Source organism: Zeus faber (assembly GCF_960531495.2).
Source record: "Zeus faber genome assembly, chromosome: 20".
Classification (NCBI taxonomy): Eukaryota; Metazoa; Chordata; class Actinopteri; order Zeiformes; family Zeidae; genus Zeus; species Zeus faber.
In genome coordinates this window covers 12,849,195-12,868,743 of record NC_137207.1, presented here as the reverse complement: position 1 = coordinate 12,868,743, position 19,549 = coordinate 12,849,195, and the positions used below count along the sequence as shown (strand labels likewise).

The window sequence follows — 19,549 nt, the reverse complement described above, 5'->3', positions numbered from 1 at the left end:
GTTGGTGCATAGGCCTTTGCTCCACAAAAACTCAGGCGTTAAATGCAAATCCCAAGCAGTTTTCAGATGACATCGACATCCACTAAAAGCAGGAAGTTATAATATTTCAAACATTTAGATAATTACTTACCACTGTTAGTATCCAAATAAGAGCAAATTAAACACACCATAGCTCTTGTGTATGGGAGTCGTGAAAGGAGAGAGGTCTGCCTTCAGTTTGCGGTCATAGCAGAAAGCTGACACCATTGCAGGTGTGGTGCAAGACATGTTGAGCAGTGCTGTACTCGACGAAGGGGAACACCACAAAGCTTTACCTTCATCTTAAATTCAACCACACAGTTACATAAGTTTGTCCAAAAAACATGGAAACTAGTAGCGTTGTTATCTCTCCCTAAATAGACATTGTACAGAGTTGTGCCAGAATTATCCCATATGATAAATCATTAGTGGTCGACTGATGGATCCGGCGGCCGAATTGTACAGATATCTGCACATTCAGAGATAATCGTCATCTGCTGATGCCTGCGGTAACGGGGCCGATTTAAAAATAAAGTCTGGAGGCTAGTGTTGTCAAAAATATCAATTTCTATATACATATAGATTGTGAATATTTGAAACTGTTTCAATACAAATTTTCCGCACGATGGATATACCGGTAGCAACTGCTTCCTCGCTCTTTGTCTCTGACAGCGAGTCTCACTTTCTCTCACTCTTGCCGTCTTCACTGTCTCATTCATTTGTTATGGTGTTAGACATTAAAATGGCAAGTGCAAAGCTTCTGCGACCGGTTTTGAAAGAAAACAGCACCTACCTAACTCAGAGAATTGGACTGGAGTTTTGTCTCATCATGTTTTTATTTTAGATGTATTCATTTTTGTCTGTTTCATTAAAAATAAACCCGGGACTTAAAAAGGGTACCTTGGACATTAATGTTAAATATTCATTTAACTTAAGCAATTTTGTCTCATTTGTTATTGTGATTAAATTGTTAAATTTTATCAGATGCAAAAAAAAATAACCAACATGATATCGGCATTATATATCTAGACCTGCCAACCTGCACGCATTTTGTGTACCAACTATGCAATTCCTAGTCAAAATACGCAGGTACAAAATGCCAGCTGAAACTACGCCAAAGTGTGTGTGTGTGTGTGTGTGTGTGTGTGTGTGTGTGTGTGTGTGTGTGTGTGTGTGTGTGTGTGTGTGTGTGTGTGTGTGTGTGTGTGTGTGTGTGTGTGTGTGTGTGTGTGTGATTTGATGACATCAATCAATACAAAACAATACCATACATTTATTCAATATTTAAACTACATCCCTCGGATTGGACCAGATACAACCTGTGGTTCTGTAAGCCCTCCCTCCTCTCACTCAACATCCACTGATATGCAACGCACTGAGCAGTACTTTATTATCCACCAAGGTGTAATGTTGCATTTTTGAGGTAAAATGAAAGTGGGAGAATTATAATAAAGCACAAAAATGTGACCGTGATGTTAACATATAAAACGTGCAATGTACCGATCGATTGGTCAGTGACCGGGATTGGTCGGTTTTCACCGACCGATCAGTGTCAGATATATCCTATTCTGTGCCGGTCAAAATGACACACTTGATACTGTGCTCATTTACTGTACTTGTAAAAATGCTCCGATATTCAAATCCATTACCAAGGGTATGTAACGTAATTGTGTCGTCGATGCGCAAAAAAGAGAGCAAAAGAAAGAAAATGTCAGCTGTTTGGAGGTACTTCGAGGTAAACAAAGAAGATTGGATAAATGGATAAATCATTCATCTATCGCCTCACAATATTCAAACATTTTGCAGACTGCCTTTCTACATCTGTCACAACGGAGCTCCACTTTTGATGAAAAGTTTGGATCTTTTTTAAGACTCTGTTCTTGACGAGTAACTCAGTAAAACAAGTTGTTTTCTTTGATTCAGTTCATGTAATGCACGGTGAGTTTCTGTGAACGAGACCGAGAAGAATCGGCCATTTATTTTATTTGTTTATTTTTTTGTAATGATTGCAATTTATTTGGAAACTACCAAATACATTTTATATAAATGTATATTTGCACTTAAAATGAAAGAGACTTTCATTTAAAGTTTAAACTGGACCTTTCTGTGTTAGTTATTTTTTGGGTCCTACTTAAACACAGTAAGAGTTACAGGTTGAATTATACTGGAACTTGATGATGGTCCCATGTTTAATTTTATTGGAACTCAGTGACAGTTTCATGTTCTATTATTGTTCCATAGTGAATAATGAACAATAATAAACTCAAAATCAGCAATCTCACTACTGTGGTAACTGAAAATTGCAATAGTAGTCCATATGTGCAGCTCTCCAATCATGTGAGCGTGATCAGATCACGGGATGCATTTGTCATTGACGTACAGCAGATCGGGAATCGGAATCTGCAGATCAGACTTAAAAAATCTGAAATCGGAATCCGCCAATAAAATTGCAATCGGTGCAAGTCTAGTTGGTAAACATGTTCTATCCTGATCAGATCAATTACAATATACTGTATAGTTAGCTGTGGTAGCTTGCATACGATGTGAACCTCGTTACAAGACGGCTACAGTGTGAATAACTGGAGTCATTTAGCTGCAGTAACTCAAAAACGCCACGGAGACTCTCTGTTACACTATTGTGGTACTCAAAATATTTTCCCAAGGTTGGGAGGTATATATATATATCGGCCATCGGTCATCATGCTCCTTAAATATCGGCCATTGCAAAACCCATATCAGTCTACCACTATAAATCATCCATGCTAAATAAGATGTAATGACACAACATTTGGTTAAATATATGATATCGATCCACTCTTTTAAGTTACACATGGTTTTGGCACTGGTTATGGTCTTGGCTGTGTATACATTTTTGCATTACCAAAAATAATACTTTTACATTTATTTTTTCTTTCTGCTATGATAGTGCCGTCTATATTGGCAATATCCAGTAGCCGTGGATTTTGGTGCAGATTGAGGTTTGGGTACTAATGACCTTATTGGTAAAATATTAACTATTCATATTGTTTTACCTCTGCATTTCCGCAACACTTAGGGTAGTTCCTTCCAGGGGTCGACAGGTGTAGTGGGGTTTAGAGTTGACATGAATGTGCTAGATATCTAGGCTAAAGGGTAATATAACTGTTTTCTATTGCCTTGTATGAGGGGCCAAGCATTGTGAATCAGAATTAAATATCAGGGAATGTAGTTGTTCTGCTTTAATCTGTCATTCAAACAACACCCCCTCAACCCTATTTTCACATACGGTACATATAAAAAGAAAGGTTTTGTTTCTATTTGAAATATGAAAAGCAGTCAAAGTAACTTGAATATCATTTTGATTCACATTGCTTGCATTAAAAGTCACTAGATTCCAATTTCATTTGGACTTTGTGTGACATTGATACTGGATAATTATTTCCCCCTGCTGCCATCAGTTCTCACCATGTCGCTCTGTCTCACTCTCTCTCTGCTCTCAGATCAGTGTATGATGACCAGCCCAATGCCCACAAACGCTTCATGGAGAAGCTGGACGCCAGGATACGGAACCACGATCGCGAGATCGAGAAGATGTGCAACTTCCACCACCAGGGGTTTGTGGACGCCATCACAGAGCTGCTCAAAGTCCGTGCAGATGCAGAGAAGCTGATGGTGAGTGACAGAGCAGAGAAAGTATGAGGAAGTGGCAAGACAGTCGTGTCTGGTGTTGCCTTACTAACATAAGAATTTTCCAGAAGACTTGGCAGCTGGGAATTTTACGGTCACTATTTACCGATTGGTAGATTCCCAGGAAGACATACCATTTTAAAGTACTATGTTTTAAAATAATTAGACTGTCACCACAAACCCCATTTGATAAGACTGCTATTGTTGGATATGATTTAGTCCAAGCATCCATACCTATCTACTGAAGTTATTAGGGATGCACCGATTGTGAAATTCTGGACTGATACAGATGTTTAAAATAGCAATTTGACCTGAGTTCCTGTGAACACAACTTCACTTCCTGGTTGGAGCACTCCAGGGAGCCGTGTTCCCATCTTCTAAAAACGATCGCGGATGGTGTCGTGCTCTCAGACGGATAAAAAAAATTAAGTTTAAAAAAAAATATAAAATAAAATAAATAAATACCGGAATGGGTTGCCAAATATATTTTGGCGGCAGTTGATATACCTGGGTGGCCTGCTCAAGTAATATTGATTTGTGGGAAACACAAGATAAGCATCGCCCACCGCCATCGGTGTCATCTAATTTGCCGATAGGTCAATGGCAGTAAATAAGGTGAATATCAGCCAATACCGACACACAGCCAATAAATCAGTGCATCCCTTGTAGTTTTGGTGTGACAGTTACTCTACATTCCTTAATGGTTCTAATGTCTTTCCTGATGTGTTTTTCTGTTGTTGTTGGTTTATTATTATTACTTTTTTAAGCATTCCTTTTCTATTCAACTGTCTGTTCGCAGGACTATGTGCCGACGATAGCATAACACATTTCTTATACATGAAAATGTACTTGGCCAGACAGATTATGACAGTCAAACCTAATAATATACTTGCTTTGTCACTAGAGGGCAGTGTTGATTGTACCAAAACCAATGGAAAACAAACGTGACAGAATAAGATGTGGTGGTTGTTGTGTCAGGTGTTTGAAGGAACTTTAAGACTTGAAATGTAGCCTCTTCTTTTGAACTTCTGGGATTAATACCTTCTGTGATTAAAACCTACAAACACACATCAGTTTACAGGAGAAACACACATCTACAAGCATCTACAGAGAAGGTTTTGACCTAAACCCTGTCGTTAATGAGGTTTCTCTCTGAAAAGTGTGTATGATAAGGCAATATGTAGCTTTAAATGTATACTAATATAGTCATTTTTGTCTTGTTTTTAACTTTTTAAGTTTAATGCCTGTGTTCCTCAAGGCCTATATATACTTTATCTAAATCTTTTGAAATACCTTGTGTTCAGAATAACAGGAATTTGAGAGTAAAATGGGGTAGATAGTGTGTAAATATTGGAGTTTAGTCCTGCACTCAATTCATAGATTTATCATCTGCTGTGTGCTTTCTCGCAAAACAAATGTAATAGCAACTTGCATGAAGAAAAATACAGCCAAAAACCCTGCCGAACAGACCTCCAATTACATAGAATATTCAGATTAATAACCGAGAGGCCGTTCTGGTTAGTGGTCCCAGTCATTGTCCTCCAGGACGTAATGAGAGTTCTAATAAGGCGCTATAATGGCCACCTCGTTAGCAACATGACCTAATGAGCGACTGAGAACATGTGGGAAATTGCTGTGATCAGCAGCTCACTTCCTGTGCTTGCACCTGAACTCCCAACCCGTTTGCCCTCAATCCATCCACCACATGTGTGCACACATTGTTGTTGTGCCGTTGGTCAACATTCCCTTACCCGAAAGTTGTTCTAGTCATTTAGAAAGAATGACAGAACATGAATTCCTAACAAAGGTGAAAGAATTTGGTGAGGAAGAAAGAAAGAAATGAGAAATAGAGATGGATAGTAATAATTACTACAAATTGGTACTCCAAGCAAAAGCTGGGAAACACATTACCACACCATTGTTACAGTGTACTGTAACTATACCATTAAGTACAGTTTATCATACTGAGTGAGAATATTTAACACATTCTGTTTACATAATAGAACATTCTGTACTGTACTATAAATGCTTGTTGCAAGACTTGCTGCAAAGGCATTATTTTAATTTTAAAAAACCCGCCAACAACTGTTACAACAACAGCGAAATAAGTTGATCTGAACTTTTAGCGGTTATTTACGTCTGGGCCTGTGCACTAGTATACGATGAGTCCATGTAACAACAACTGTATTGGTATATTGGACTGGAGTTGGCTAGTTAAAGTGAAGTGTATCTCTTGGATATAATTATTTACAAAGAAATCTCATTACCAATCCCAATTGAGGGCACCTATTATGCTAAGTTAATATTAGAGATGCACCGATACACTTTTTTTCCAGTTAGGATCCCATTCCGATACAAATGTGCCGGTACTGATTCCGATACCAGAGATCTTTTTTTTTTTTTTTTTTTTTTCCCTACGTGGAGTTGGAAGTAATTTTTCTAACTTTTTTTGTATTCCACATAGATCATAAACCCTTGAATATAAAAATGACTAATTGAAACCATCCTGAAGTGAATGTAAACCATCCCAAAATCAAAATGTTGTTTCTATTCTCTATAGTTGTTAGTGGCTTAATAAAAAAAAAACCCCATTAAAATTGTTGAAAAATGTTGAGGAAATAAATAATTATATTTATTTTGCTCCATCTAAAGAAATTAGTTTCGAACATTTTTTTAATTTTTATTAAAAGATCAATATAACAAGGCTATAACATGACAAGGATGTACGATTTTTTTTTTTCTTGACTTGTAGCGGAGAACAGCAGAAATAATGTAGTAAACATAAACAATATGTTATCAACTTTATAAATGTTTGACGTTATCCACTTTAATTGACTGAATTTATTAGGTAATTGGGCTTATTAACACATGAATACTGTGTAATATATTTTTAACTCACCTATGATGGGAACAGTGTTGCACTCAGTGGGAGCAGTGATGCTGAGCTTCGGACTGAAGGATGGTTGGCAGGTCAGGAGTAAGAGAGACGGAGAGACTCAAAGAGACGGAGCTTCACACGGAATGCTTTCATGTGTGCATAAAGTTGTGGTACATGCTGGTCTTTGCCTCGTGTTTCGTGTGTTAAGATGATCAGTAAGATCAGACCTGGGCATTTTACGGCCTGTGGGCCAGATCCGCCCCTTTGGGCGTCGCTGTCCAGCCTGCGTGAGGTCAGTTGTCCAACACTTTTTATTTTGAAAAGCGTGGCTTTTAAAATTTTTTTTTACATTTTGATTTACATAAAGGTGCAAATGCATGGGTGAACAGCTATAAGTGATGCTGGCCAGCTAGCCCTCAAAATGTCAGCTCAAGCCAAAAAAATAAAAATTGATAGACAAGACATGGACTGCTGGAGATTTATTTACAGAAGTCAAAGGTAAAGCCGTGTGTTTAGTTTGTGGTACACAGATCGCTGTGTTCAAGGATTACAATTTGAATCGCCACTACGTGAACAAACACGAGGAGAAATACAAGAACTTGTCTGATCAAGAGCACACAAGGGAGTCAGATGCTTTGCTAGCTAAGCTGCAAAACCAACAAGGACCTTTTACTAAACTTTGCACACTCAGAGATGCAGCTTTCATGACAAGTTATGTCGTATCCCACAAAATCGCTAGCAAAAGAAAACCGTTTTCTGACGGAGAGTTTATTAAGGAGTGTTTGTTGGACTCTGCAGCACTAATATGCCCAGAGAAAAAGGGAGCGTTTGAGAATGTGCCCCTCTCCCGATGCACTGTAACGAGAAGGGTTGAGGACATCGTGGGGACCTTCAGCTGAAGAACAGAGCGGTCAACTTTGACTATTTTTAAGTCAGTATTAGTAAGTCAGTATAACTCCCTCCTTTCTGGCATCGACCAAAAGTCACTCGAGCCTCCAACTAGTTCAGAACGCAGCAGCTCGGCTTCTTACCGGTTCCAATAGACGACATCACATCCGCCCAATCCTGGCTTCTCTCCATTGGCTCCCTGTTCGGTTCAGAATGGATTTTAAGATTTCACTGATCACTTTGAAAGCACGTCTGGGTTTGACTCCAAGCTACATAAAAGATTTTGACCCCATATGAGCCAGTGCGCAGCCTTAGATCCTCAGTCGGGGCCCTCCTGGCTGTTCCAAAGTCTAGACTTAAAACTAAAGGAGACAGTGCCTTTTCTGTCAGGGCTCCTTGGCTTTGGAATGACCTTCCTGAGGAGACATGGCTGGCAGAATCAGCGACTTTTAAATCACTTCTCAAAACCACACGGAGGGAGGGAAATGAAAGGGGCGCACAGGCATGGGAGGAAGAGGGGTCAGACAGAGTGGAGAACGACAGTGATATGACAATCATGAGCCCAATCTTATCTTTCGAATATCAACAGAGAAGAAATGTAACCAGGAATGAGGGAATGAAAAACGTTTATGATATGGCTTGATAGGCCTGGACGATGTATCGAGATATGAGACTTGATATTGTCTCGGATTTTGGTTATCTTAATATTGTGATATAGTTAAATGTTGTCTTTAAGGCTGCATTTCAGAAAGGTTATTTTCAGAACTTCATAGACTGTTCAAGCTGTTTTAATCAATGACATTACTTCATTGCTTGTAATACTGTATCAACATTACTAATGATTGTCTCCAAATATTCTAATGTCTAAATATCTTAAGGCAGCACCAAAACCCATTTTTATAGATCTGCTTTTATGTGATGTTCTTTCTTTATTCATTTTATAAAAAAAAAACATATTCTTTATGTATTATGTATCTGTTTGTTTGTTTATTTATTTGTTTATTTATTTATTTATTTATTCATTCATTCATTCATAAATTTATTTGTGTATTCATATATTTATTTATTTGTGTATTCATATATTTATTTATCGCTGTTTCTTATTATCTTGTATTTATTTATTTTAATGTCTCTATCCGCTTTTTCAATTTAATTAATGAATTAAATTCCTGTTTATTAATGTTATTTTGCTTTTTAAATTCATGTCTTGAGCACTGCTTTTATTTCATCTGTCAAAGCACTTTGTAAACTGTATTTTTAAAGGTGCTACCCAATAAATAAATAAACAAATAAATAAAGCTATTGAAATATGCACTAGTTAAATTATACATTGACTGGAATATGGCACTTTAAAGCTTCTGAGTGCTATTTGGTTGCACATGATGCAACAGACTAAGTACGCAATGTTCCATTATGTAAGTACAGAGAATCAACTTGTTACACATTGTTACTCAATATATTACGTTGTACTTAATGGTATAGTTACACTGTAACAATAGCATAATGCACAGCGGTACCCCCCGTATTGTTTGGCATGTCAGCAAAACACCAAACAGTTGGTGAATAGAAAAGACCCAGTGTTTACCTAGCCTGTAGTCTGTGGCCTGGCTGAGGCCCTTGTTTTGAAACTTCACTTGGCCAGAGGATTGCTGTTTAGGGGCTGTTATCGGAAAAGCCCAGTGGTCATTTGGGTCATGGCTCTTAGCGGTTTGACAAGAGCCGAGAGTTCAAAAATCCACAACCAGAATCGAGAAGTTTGTCACTGAATCTGTGAGAAAGGGCCTGTCACATGGAATTAAGCAGCATGAAAGGCCCAGTGCGCCAGCGGCGTTTCAGCTCCCCGCTGCCTGGGTAATCCAAATTTGCCGGCCTTTGTCTATGCCCCCTCATGGACAATGAGCTGATTACAAGGCTGAGCAGTTGCGTTGGGATGGGGGGGCTACAGTAAGAGGGACACAGGGAGGGAGGGAAAGGAAAGGACGCACAGGCATGGGAGGAAGGGGCGTCAGACAGAGTGGAGAACGACAGTGATATGACAATCATGAGCACAATCTTATTTTTTGAATATCAACAGAGAAGAAATGTAACCAGGAATGAGGGAATGAAAAACGTTTATGATATGGCTTGATAGGCCTGGACGATGTATCGAGATATGAGACTAGATATTGTCTGGGATTTTGGTTATCTTAATATTGTGATATAGTTAAATGTTGTCTTTAAGGCTGCATTTCAGGAAGGTTATTTTCAGAACTTCATAGACTGTTCAAGCTGTTTTAATCAATGACATTACTTCATTGCTTGTAATACTGTATCAACATTACTAATGATTGTCTCCAAATATTGTAGTGTCTAAATATCTTAAGGCAGCACCTAATAGTAATTCACAAAATATTGCCAAATTATCGTTCTCAAAGTATTTGTCCAAAAATACTGTGATATTTGGTTTTGCCAATATCGTCAGTCCTATGTCAAGACATGGGTATTAAAACAATATATATAAAAGAGATATCTCAGAATCAGAATCGTCTTCATTGCCAAGTAAGTTTGCTTGTACATGGAATTTGTCTTGGTGTTCGGTGCATACATGAAACATAAATGTAAAGTAGAGCAACAGGAAAACAATAAATAAAATAAATAACAATATGTAAAATAAAGCTGTTTTTATTTTTTGAAATAAAGCTGTACATTTTGTACAGGAATGTGCAAATGTTCAGTATAAAGTGTAACAGTATGTGCAATGTAATAACATGGGGAAATTTGTTGGGCCGCTGGATGGAGATTTATCAGTAACTATCTAATGAAACCCTTTTTTGTTTTTTCCAGGGCCAAGTGACAGACACTAATCGAAGACTACAAGAGGCTGGAAGGGAGGTACAGATACACCCACACATAATCACATGCACTATAGTGCCCTCTCCCTTGTCTGTGTACTATAGGGGTTTCACCAACTAGACGACTAGTGGGGGAGTCTCAAACTGTGGGTCCCAACCCCTGGGGGGGGGGGGGGGGTTGCCAAATGTTTTCTGGGGGGCGGCAGGTGATTTTCTGAACATGCACAAAAATAAGTAAAGTTCCTGATGAGTTCTGTATATGATATCCTGCCTACTTCATCAAACCTCCACACATGGGGGTTAGCAGAGAGCCCCAAGTGCATGCTATGTGGAAAATCAGCTAACCTGGAGCGCGTCCTCTCATCATGTCAGTCAAGCTTGGCAGATGGGAAATTCATGTGGCGACATGACAAGATCCTGGCTCAGTTGGCGGATGGCATGGAGCAGGCAAGGAAGAAGGCGAAGCAACTTTCTACCGGGCCTAACTTTATCCACTTCGTCATGTCAGGAGAGAGTGCTGCAGCAGGACGAAAGGGCAAAGGCGTCCTGGCTTCAGCAAGCAACTGGGAGATGAGGGCAGTTCTGAAGAAGCAGCTAAAATTCCCAGAGGAGATAGCCCACACAAGCCTCAGACCAGAGATTGTCCTCTGGTCTAGAGGTATCAAACAGGTGGTGCTCATAGATCTAACAGTACCCTGGGAAGAGAGGATGGAGGAGGCACATGAGCGCAAGCTCAAGAAATACCAAGCCCTTATCCTCAAGAGCCAGTAAAACGGACGGAAGGCCTGGAATCTGCCTGTGGAGGTCGGCTGCAGGGGCTTTGCCGGACTGTCACTCTGGAGAACCCTTGGACTGCTGGGGATCGAAGGTCTGGCCAGGAAGCGGCTAGTAGGCAGCGTCACCAAACAGCATCGCGATGGATTTGGATACAGCGGGAGGTGCGGTGGCAGAGCCAACCTGGGGAAGAATTAACAACGGCAGAGGCGGGTGGTGGCCAGCAGGGGTAGATCCAGGACGCTGGATCTGCCGTTGAGCCCTCCCGAGGTGTCATGGGCTTAAATCGATCAAACACGAGTGAAGAGTGGTGCCCATCTGATGACCTGCTGTAGCCACCCATCTCTTGCTCAGGTATGCGGCCAAGTCCAGGAGGACGCCCCTGCTAGGCATAGTCCCACTCGTGCCTTGAAAGAGGGAAGAAGGAGAGGAGAGAGCGATGCCACTGGCCTACAGATGGGGCAGGGCAGGGTACCTGTAAAGGTGGGCTAGGTGTGATGACCCAGATCGTATTTTGCATATGCATAGTGTGTTTATTTTTTTTCTTTTTTTTTGGTCTTTTTTTATTAATAACATATTTCACAAAAGAAATACATTTTCCCGAAATAAGTCTCTCAGTTAAATTATTCAGTAGATGCACAATGAATAACTTCAGTAGGCTACATTTTCCATAAGAGACGAAAGAAAGAGTACGCGCCTGTGTGTGCGTCCCTGTAACCATAGCATCTCACTCTCGCTGACCCTCTGCGCAGCATGAATGGGAATACATTTCAATATGATAGGAATGTATGTACAGTATTTCAATTTAAAAGCTTCAATTGGTCAAAATGCGGGACTGTCCCGCACAAATCGGGCAGTTGGTCACCCACCGAGCAATATGGGTGATGATGGGGTGGAAAGTTACATAACAGCTCATGAAATATAATTTTTAATGTATCAAAAACCATTACGGCTCAAATTATAATTTTTATGGAAAAAATCAGCACGAACACAGCACGAATGACAGTAATTGTATTCAAAATCTAAACACCTGGGTTGCCAACTACACGGAGGTTTGTACGTGTATGAACGGAATGAGGGGGTCTGGAGACTTTTTGGAAAAACTTGCCAACTGGTAAATCAGTCGATGAAAACCCCTCGCAAACCAGCCCCGGAACATAGTTTTTGTTGTAATGTCAGCGTCCGTGTGTGCTCGCTTTGTGTAAAGACAACGATACATTTTAGACTTGACCGTTCTTTAACCTTTCGGTGGCCTCTCATTTCTCCCTTTTCCTCCCTCTCTGTCCTCCTTCTTCCTGTCTCTCTCTCTCTCCATCTATCAGGTGACGGCTCAGACAGAGGAGGTGATTCGATGTCGAATCCAGCAGAGGAACATGGCCACCACCGTGGAGAAGCTCCAGCTCTGTATTCCAGGTGGGGTGGTTGCTGTGTGGCTAATATGAGATCAGGTCATGTTTCCAGATACTGTTAAAGCATCAGTCCTTATCCCCTGCTGAGGACCAAAACCCTGCTTCTAAACTACACGGTGTCCCTGTTGAGCCAGGACCAAATCTCACCATGTTGTTATTTATTACACCCTTTGTTTTGGAGTATGTAGGGATCCACAGCGTTAACCTGGCATATTTTTTCTTTCTTTAGCGTCTCTCAGCAATTTGCCCGGGTATATTCTCTTCTCCTTTGCGCAATCTTTTTTTTTTTCGGTCTTTAGTCACAAATGGTGCACAACAATGGTACAACTGCGACAACATAGATGGCTGACTCGCCGACAAAACCCCCACAATGCATTCTGGTGTGCAAGCCCTATAACATGAAACAGTGTTGCTGACTTTTGACACCAGAGGGCGTCCTTTGAGTTGTATATCTTTTAATACACTAAGTGACACAATTTAGCTACAATTATTTCTGTAGCTTCTTCTCACTCATACAGGGATTTGCACTGCACTTTGACACAGCAATTCTATTGATTTAATTTATTATAAAGTTTTATCTCACAATAATAGTGTTGATGATGTAGAGAAGAAAACACAATACAGTACCAGACTAAACGGAATCGGTTGTATTTCGCCGGGTACATAAACATAGAAGAATTTCTTCTGGTGTGGTTGGATCAAAATGCTCTGCTACAGATGGGATGCATCACATTAAAGGCGTATGTTGTGATATTTGTGTGGAATTACGCTACAATAAGCTTCGAAATGTGTTAACATCTTGCCTCCTATGTTGCAGTTTTGGAAATGTACAGCAAATTAAAAGAGCAGCTGGAATCCAAAAGGTACCCACCTCGTATTACAGTTCCAGTACAGTGTGATTCATATACAGCATACCTTGTATCATGGTGTGTGTTTTGAATTATGTTCTGTCCCTTTTATTTATGTCCAATGGAATCAGGTTTTTTTGGGGCCATTTTGTATCTGTTTTTTTTGTTTTGACTGATTAACAACTTATAGAAACTTAGTACTTATAGAAAAAGTTCACCACTAGAAGAAGTCTAGAAACATTCTTCTTACATTCTTCTAAAATGGCTGCACTGACCTCTCAACTCACCAACCGCGATGCACAGTCGGCTGAACTCCCTTCTAACCCTGAGAACTTCACGCTTGGCCGACCCAATGGGTCGTATTTAAACATAGATCTGTACATGAAAGAAAAACTGACAGGAGCCAAGTCTACTCTGGTAGGAAAATAATGACCCTTTCTTGTTCATTACTGTTTGTCAGGGCGTCCTCTAAAGGAAGGGGGCCATTCACTGGTAGGACAATTGACCCTCAATGTGCCCTTGTTAACAGAAAAGCCCCTCGCTGAAACCCTCTCAAGGCTCACAGCCAAATGAAGGCAATTAGACCATTGTAGACACCGTGTGTGTGTGTGTGTGTGTGTGTGTGTGTGTGTGTGTGTGTGTGTGTGTGTGTGTGTGTGTGTGTGTGTGTGTGTGTGTGTGTTCACATTTCAGCGCAGCGTCTGTTCTCAACGTTAATAACAGATTCCTAAATGCTATTGCTGGGAATCACGAAGCGTTCACATGTTGCACATGCGTGCACTTAACTGCACATGTATGCGCCAACGCTAGGATCACAGTCTGTTTGAAGTCACGCCATTCGCAGCCTTCATGACCTTTACAAACTTCTCTATGATTTCTATGAAGCCACCTTCTGTTCATGTGTACCCAACGCTGTGCATACTCATTGACCAACCAATTATATCGCTCCACAGCCTTTTCCCTCATTCTAATAGGGCTGAACCTTGTGTAATGTGCGCACAATATGAAATGACTGCTGCACAGCAGTTCATGAAGGGTGAAATCTCAGCCTTGAAACAGTGTTTATTTTCAGTGTTTTTAATTTGTCATTAGTCTTTTGACACAAAACAGACTTTACATTTAGTCAAAAGATTCAATAGCATTTATTTAATAAGATTTATTTGCTAAAATTGAATACGTTTTGTAGACTTCATGTCCATTTTATTGAAATTTGTGTTAACTTTTTCCCTTATGTTCCTATTTACTGCAGATTTGCTATTATGTGAAGTTGTGAGTGTTGAGTTTTAAAAGTGCTATATAAATAAAACATTACTTACGTGCTTTTATAGTGAACAAAAAATGCTGAAATTGTAGCGGCTTTGGCAGTAAAAAATGACCAAAGCATTTTTGAAGCAAAATTATGAAAAGAATATTGTTCAGAAAAATCTCATAACAACCTCAAGACAAACACAACATCTACAGACGTCCTTGGTGTTTGAATGTTTCAGTGTATAAGTTACATCTCCAGGTGCACTGTGGGATGGAGAATCCTTACTGAGACACCATACAGAACAATTTGATTAGACTCTGATCAAGGAAAATTGGTATTGGTGTATATATTAAGACAGAAAACATGAGCCGATCTCAGCTTGTTCACCCTTGGTTCTCATTTTTTTTTTTATCACCTTAGGTACTATGCTGCATTGAAAACCATGGAGCAACTGGAGAAAGTCTACATTCCTAGGTAGGCAGACCGGTCCTGGGGCTCTAGGAAGACTGGAAAAAAAAATGTCTTAGAAATATCCTTCGATGTCCTCAGTGAATACTGTATTCTGATTGGTTAGGGATCCGTTACACTGAGATACACATACATCTACTATGTTGTTCCACCCCGACTGTGTGACATCCTAAATGAACACGTTGGCTAATTGAATTTTACCCATCCGCTTGCACATCTGGCATCAGCTGCCTGCCTGGTCCTCGTGACCCCACAGGGTGGCAGCAGCAGCACACCGCTCCTTCTTAATCCATACTGAGCGGCTTGACTTCCCACATCACTTGAGTGAGAGTCACATTTCCTGTCATTTTGACATTTAACTACTCACAAAAGGCATGATGATAGACGGTAGACAGGGCTGGTATGTTGGTGAAAATGAAAATATCAATATTGTTATGGTGAAAATGAATGGCTGCTGGCCAAGTTGGCCTTGCTGTCAAGCATACTTTGAGATTATTTTTCACAGGTGGCCAGCCAAAACAGAAGAGGATATGGCTTGCCAGCATAATGCTGGCTCGTGGCTCATATCTGAGAGCACCTTGTTTCCAGATGGCATCTCGGAGTTGATTACTGTATGGGGTGGTACAGATCAATGAATGGCTGGATGAGTGAATGATGAATGAATGTATTGACAAGTTGCTGTGGTAATAGCAGGATAATGATATGACTGACTGACTCCATCTCTACATCCACTATTGGGATAATGTACACTGGACATTTTCCCTTACCTATTGTAGTATAGTATGCATTCTATCGAGCATTGAGAAAGCATAGATAACAGAATTGTAGATATATTTTAGTATTTTTCAAACTTTGATCTATTATATATATCTATTGCCATTTCATTGTAGTTTGGTTATCACACAAGAGCAGGAAACCACACTTCCCTCTAACATTAAAATTTTATTTCGGTCTAACCTCCACAGGGTCAGCCAGTACCGTTTCTGTCAAATCATGGCGGAGAATCTGCCCAGACTGAGAGAGGAGATTAAGGACATCTCAATGTCGGACCTCAAGGACTTCCTTGAGAGCATAAGAAAACACTCCGATAAGGTTGGAGAGACAGCCATGAAACAGGTGCGTTTGTCTATGTCATAAAGCTGGACACATTCACTAATTAACTAACTTGTGTGCATTGAAGCAGCGGATTTATCGAGCTGAGGTCCCAAGCTCTCGCAAGTCTAAACAAGATGGCAACTGGCAGGTGACTGAGAAAATTAAGACAAGAGTGACTGGGAAATTGCCCCGTTACACAAAGCGCTTTTTTTTTTCTTTCATTCAATTAAAAAACTCAGTAAAATAAAAAATCAACAATAAAATCATCTGATCTGAGCTGCACACTCGGAATTCTTAGAATAATTTGAAGAATTTTCGCGCTGCAGGAGTTCTGCAGGACAAGACTGCACACCCACACTCTACCTCCTCTCCTACACCGCCATGTGCATGCGCACACTCTTCTTCCTCTTCCACCTGGAAAACAGTACCCATGGTATTTTATTTTGAATGTTTTTTAATAGGCTATTAACAGTAAAGTTTGTAGGACGTTAAAAAAAAAATTCAATTTTACTTTTTACTGTCGACACAGAAACCCTTCGGCAGTTTTAACATCTATTCATGGCATATTGCCACTGCTAGTGATGTTTTTGGGACGTAAATAGTTAGAACCCACATAAGACAACCTTCACATGTTCACCTTGTTCAAAAGTAATCACAACTTTTGAGTGAACCGGAAGAAGGGAGGACGACGGGAAAGAGTTCATCTGTGATGTACATGTATGCCAGTATCCCAAAGCAAAAATGGAATTGAATACTAAATAAATTAGAGTAAGTAAAATAACTGAAATGGATCCTCAAAAGAATGTCTCCAATCTGTTCATAATCAGTTGATATTATTTTCCATCTCCCATTTACTGTTTAGTTTAATTTAACTACTTGCTTTCCCTGTTTTCCATTACCTGTACTTACTTTGAGTGTAACTGCCATCTGCCCGCATTGGGCCCACTAGCTACCCCAGAGCCACTCCATGTTAACTTTGTCGATAGATGTGTACATATGTTGTTTTTATTTTCATCTTATCCTTTTCTTGACTTGAACTGATTATTTGCTGTTCTAACACCTGAATTCCCCCACAGAGATGAATAAAGTATTCATCTCATTTCCCATTTCCACACAGGCACAGCAGCACAGGACCTTCAACAGTGCCATTGCCAAACAAGCCACTATGGGCCACTATACCAAGCCCCTGTACACGCTCAATGGACGCACTCATGCACATACACACAACGGACTGGTGGTGGATAATATAGGAGAAGAGGAGGAGGAAGGAGATGAAGAGGTGAGAAGAGTATGCGTGCAGAGGTGCTCTTCCTACAAAAGTAGAATTTAAAATCCTCTTGTCTTCAGTCATCACAGAAAAATGGCAGAATTGTCAGAAGGTGTATTGTATCAGTAAACTTCATGTACCAGCCAAGACACATGAGTATCCCTATCTTGTAATTCTCCAACAACATTTTAACAAGCAAGTGCACTTGAGGGAAGCGTACAAGCCAGTGAGTAGGGCGTGTACTAATACCTCAATATCGATATTGAGTTATTGGTCAAAGAAATATTGGTGCTATTTGATTTTGTCAATAGCTCTACTCTACCAGCTAATTTAAGAAAATCCCAGGGTTGCTGTTAGATTAGTTAGCTTGTAATACATGGTCCATTTATCCCCACATTACCAAACTTCTAGTTATCATTGTAAATGTAGTGGACATTTTCATTGTAGGCCAAATAATGAATATTGGATTTTTTGAGGCATCGGGAAACAGTAGGAAACCCAGAGTGTGACTGATGGACCTTTCTGTCTCCATCAGGTTCTCACAGCACAGGACCTGGTGGACTTCTCGCCTGTCTACAGGTGTTTGCACATCTATACAGTACTGGTAGGTTGCACGCACGCACACACACACACACACACACACACACACACACACACACGTATGTGTGAACAGATGCCTAGTTTGCGATTTCCAGTTCTTTGAGGAAGAAACCTGGGAACTGGAGAAGATTAAGCCTTGAAGGGTGGAAAAGCTGAGGAAAGGGCTTTCACAATCGGTTGTAGTTGATGATTTTTGTCCAACAAATGATTGCAATTAACAACTCAATTGGCTTTTTTGTTCATTTTATGCCAGTATCATAGTATAGGCTTATAATAGTGTAATAATTAGTGTATACCTATGGCAGACGACTTATCTATTGACATTGAACATTGTAACATGATAATTGTGTATGTGTTCACTACTTCTATAAAAGAACATCAGGCCATCCTGACTTCTGATTTAAAGTAAAATGCAAAGACTGAAGAATTTGCTGCAATGCCTACATATTGCATTTCAGTCAGTATACTGAGAGTGATGATGGATCTCTTATCCCTCAAGATCCTTTTTTGTTTTGTAGTTCTGCCTACCTCAACGTGGCGTTAATCAAGCGAAGTAGGAAGGAAGATGTTTTCCATCGCTTAACCTACAGTCACAATGCATTTACTTTAAATGATTTGTCTTGTACTCTTTTTTTTTTTTTTTTTTTTTTTTTGTTTTGTTATCAAGTCATAGGACTTTTGTTCTTACCTTCTGTTTCTTCAGGGTGATCGAGAAACATTTGAGAACTATTACAGGAAACAGAGAAAAAAACAGGCCAGGTTGGTTCTGCAGCCACAAGCGAACATGGTGAGAAACAAACACGCTCACATGTACACAAACACACATGTTTGGTGGCTTCTCGGGTTGCGGGGGTATGTAAAGATTTTCCCACCAGCCACCCTCAGACCAACAATCAGCAATTGTTGATAGATTTGCCATGCCAATCTCCCTCTCTATCTGCATTTTTCCTGTGGGTGCTCGACCGTCTTTGGGCCCGGAAGCACGGAATCAGCACCGTGTGTAGGGCTGAGCGATTAATTGAATGCAAACCAACATCACAATTTCCAAGGTTCGGTTAAAACAATCCCTTTATAAGGCCGTTTTTTTTATTTTATTTTTTTTTATTTTTGGGGCCGCTTTCTAAAATCTCACAACAAAGGATAAAGAGCGGAGCAGCAAAATAAAAGGATCAAATAGTTTATTTGATTGAATAGTAATTGAATAGTAATTGTCGCGGAGAAGGGAGCCGTCCCGGCCTGGATCTCTGCTCCCCGGAGGAGGAGGCAGAACTGGCAGCTGTGGCTACCCCAGGACGCGCCCCCAGTAACAGGTGTGTCTGAGTGCGCTCTGCACCTCCGCGTTGTCCCTCCAATATCGGAACCGAACCAGAGGAAGAGGATTTCTCCAGACGGGAAGAAAAGCACCAGATGCCGTTAAAGCGGCGACATGGAATACCAGTTCTTATTCACACAAACTTTGAATTGTGCTTTACAGGTCATTAAATTAGCAAAATAAAAGGACAAAAATCAGGCAAAATGATCCCCCAAAAAACAACCACCGATGGCCAATATATTCATC

General features: G+C 40.1%; 1 protein-coding gene across 7 annotated transcripts in view; it reads left to right on the top strand.

Moving 5' to 3' along the window:
* Positions 1–19,549, top strand: part of exoc6 (exocyst complex component 6) — a 71,449-nt gene that overhangs the window by 17,533 nt on the left and 34,367 nt on the right. For all 7 annotated transcript variants that reach the window (XR_013844670.1, XM_080020919.1, XM_080020918.1 and 4 more), the window contains exons 2-10: positions 3,498–3,669; positions 10,274–10,321; positions 12,378–12,468; positions 13,282–13,327; positions 14,982–15,035; positions 15,995–16,145; positions 17,242–17,403; positions 17,927–17,995; positions 18,695–18,778. Coding sequence is in view for 6 of the 7 variants with exons in the window: in XM_080020919.1 (XP_079877045.1) it covers positions 3,498–3,669; positions 10,274–10,321; positions 12,378–12,468; positions 13,282–13,327; positions 14,982–15,035; positions 15,995–16,145; positions 17,242–17,403; positions 17,927–17,995; positions 18,695–18,778 (877 nt within the window). In the remaining variant the exon portion in view is untranslated. The remainder of the gene's footprint in view (positions 1–3,497; positions 3,670–10,273; positions 10,322–12,377; positions 12,469–13,281; positions 13,328–14,981; positions 15,036–15,994; positions 16,146–17,241; positions 17,404–17,926; positions 17,996–18,694; positions 18,779–19,549) is intronic.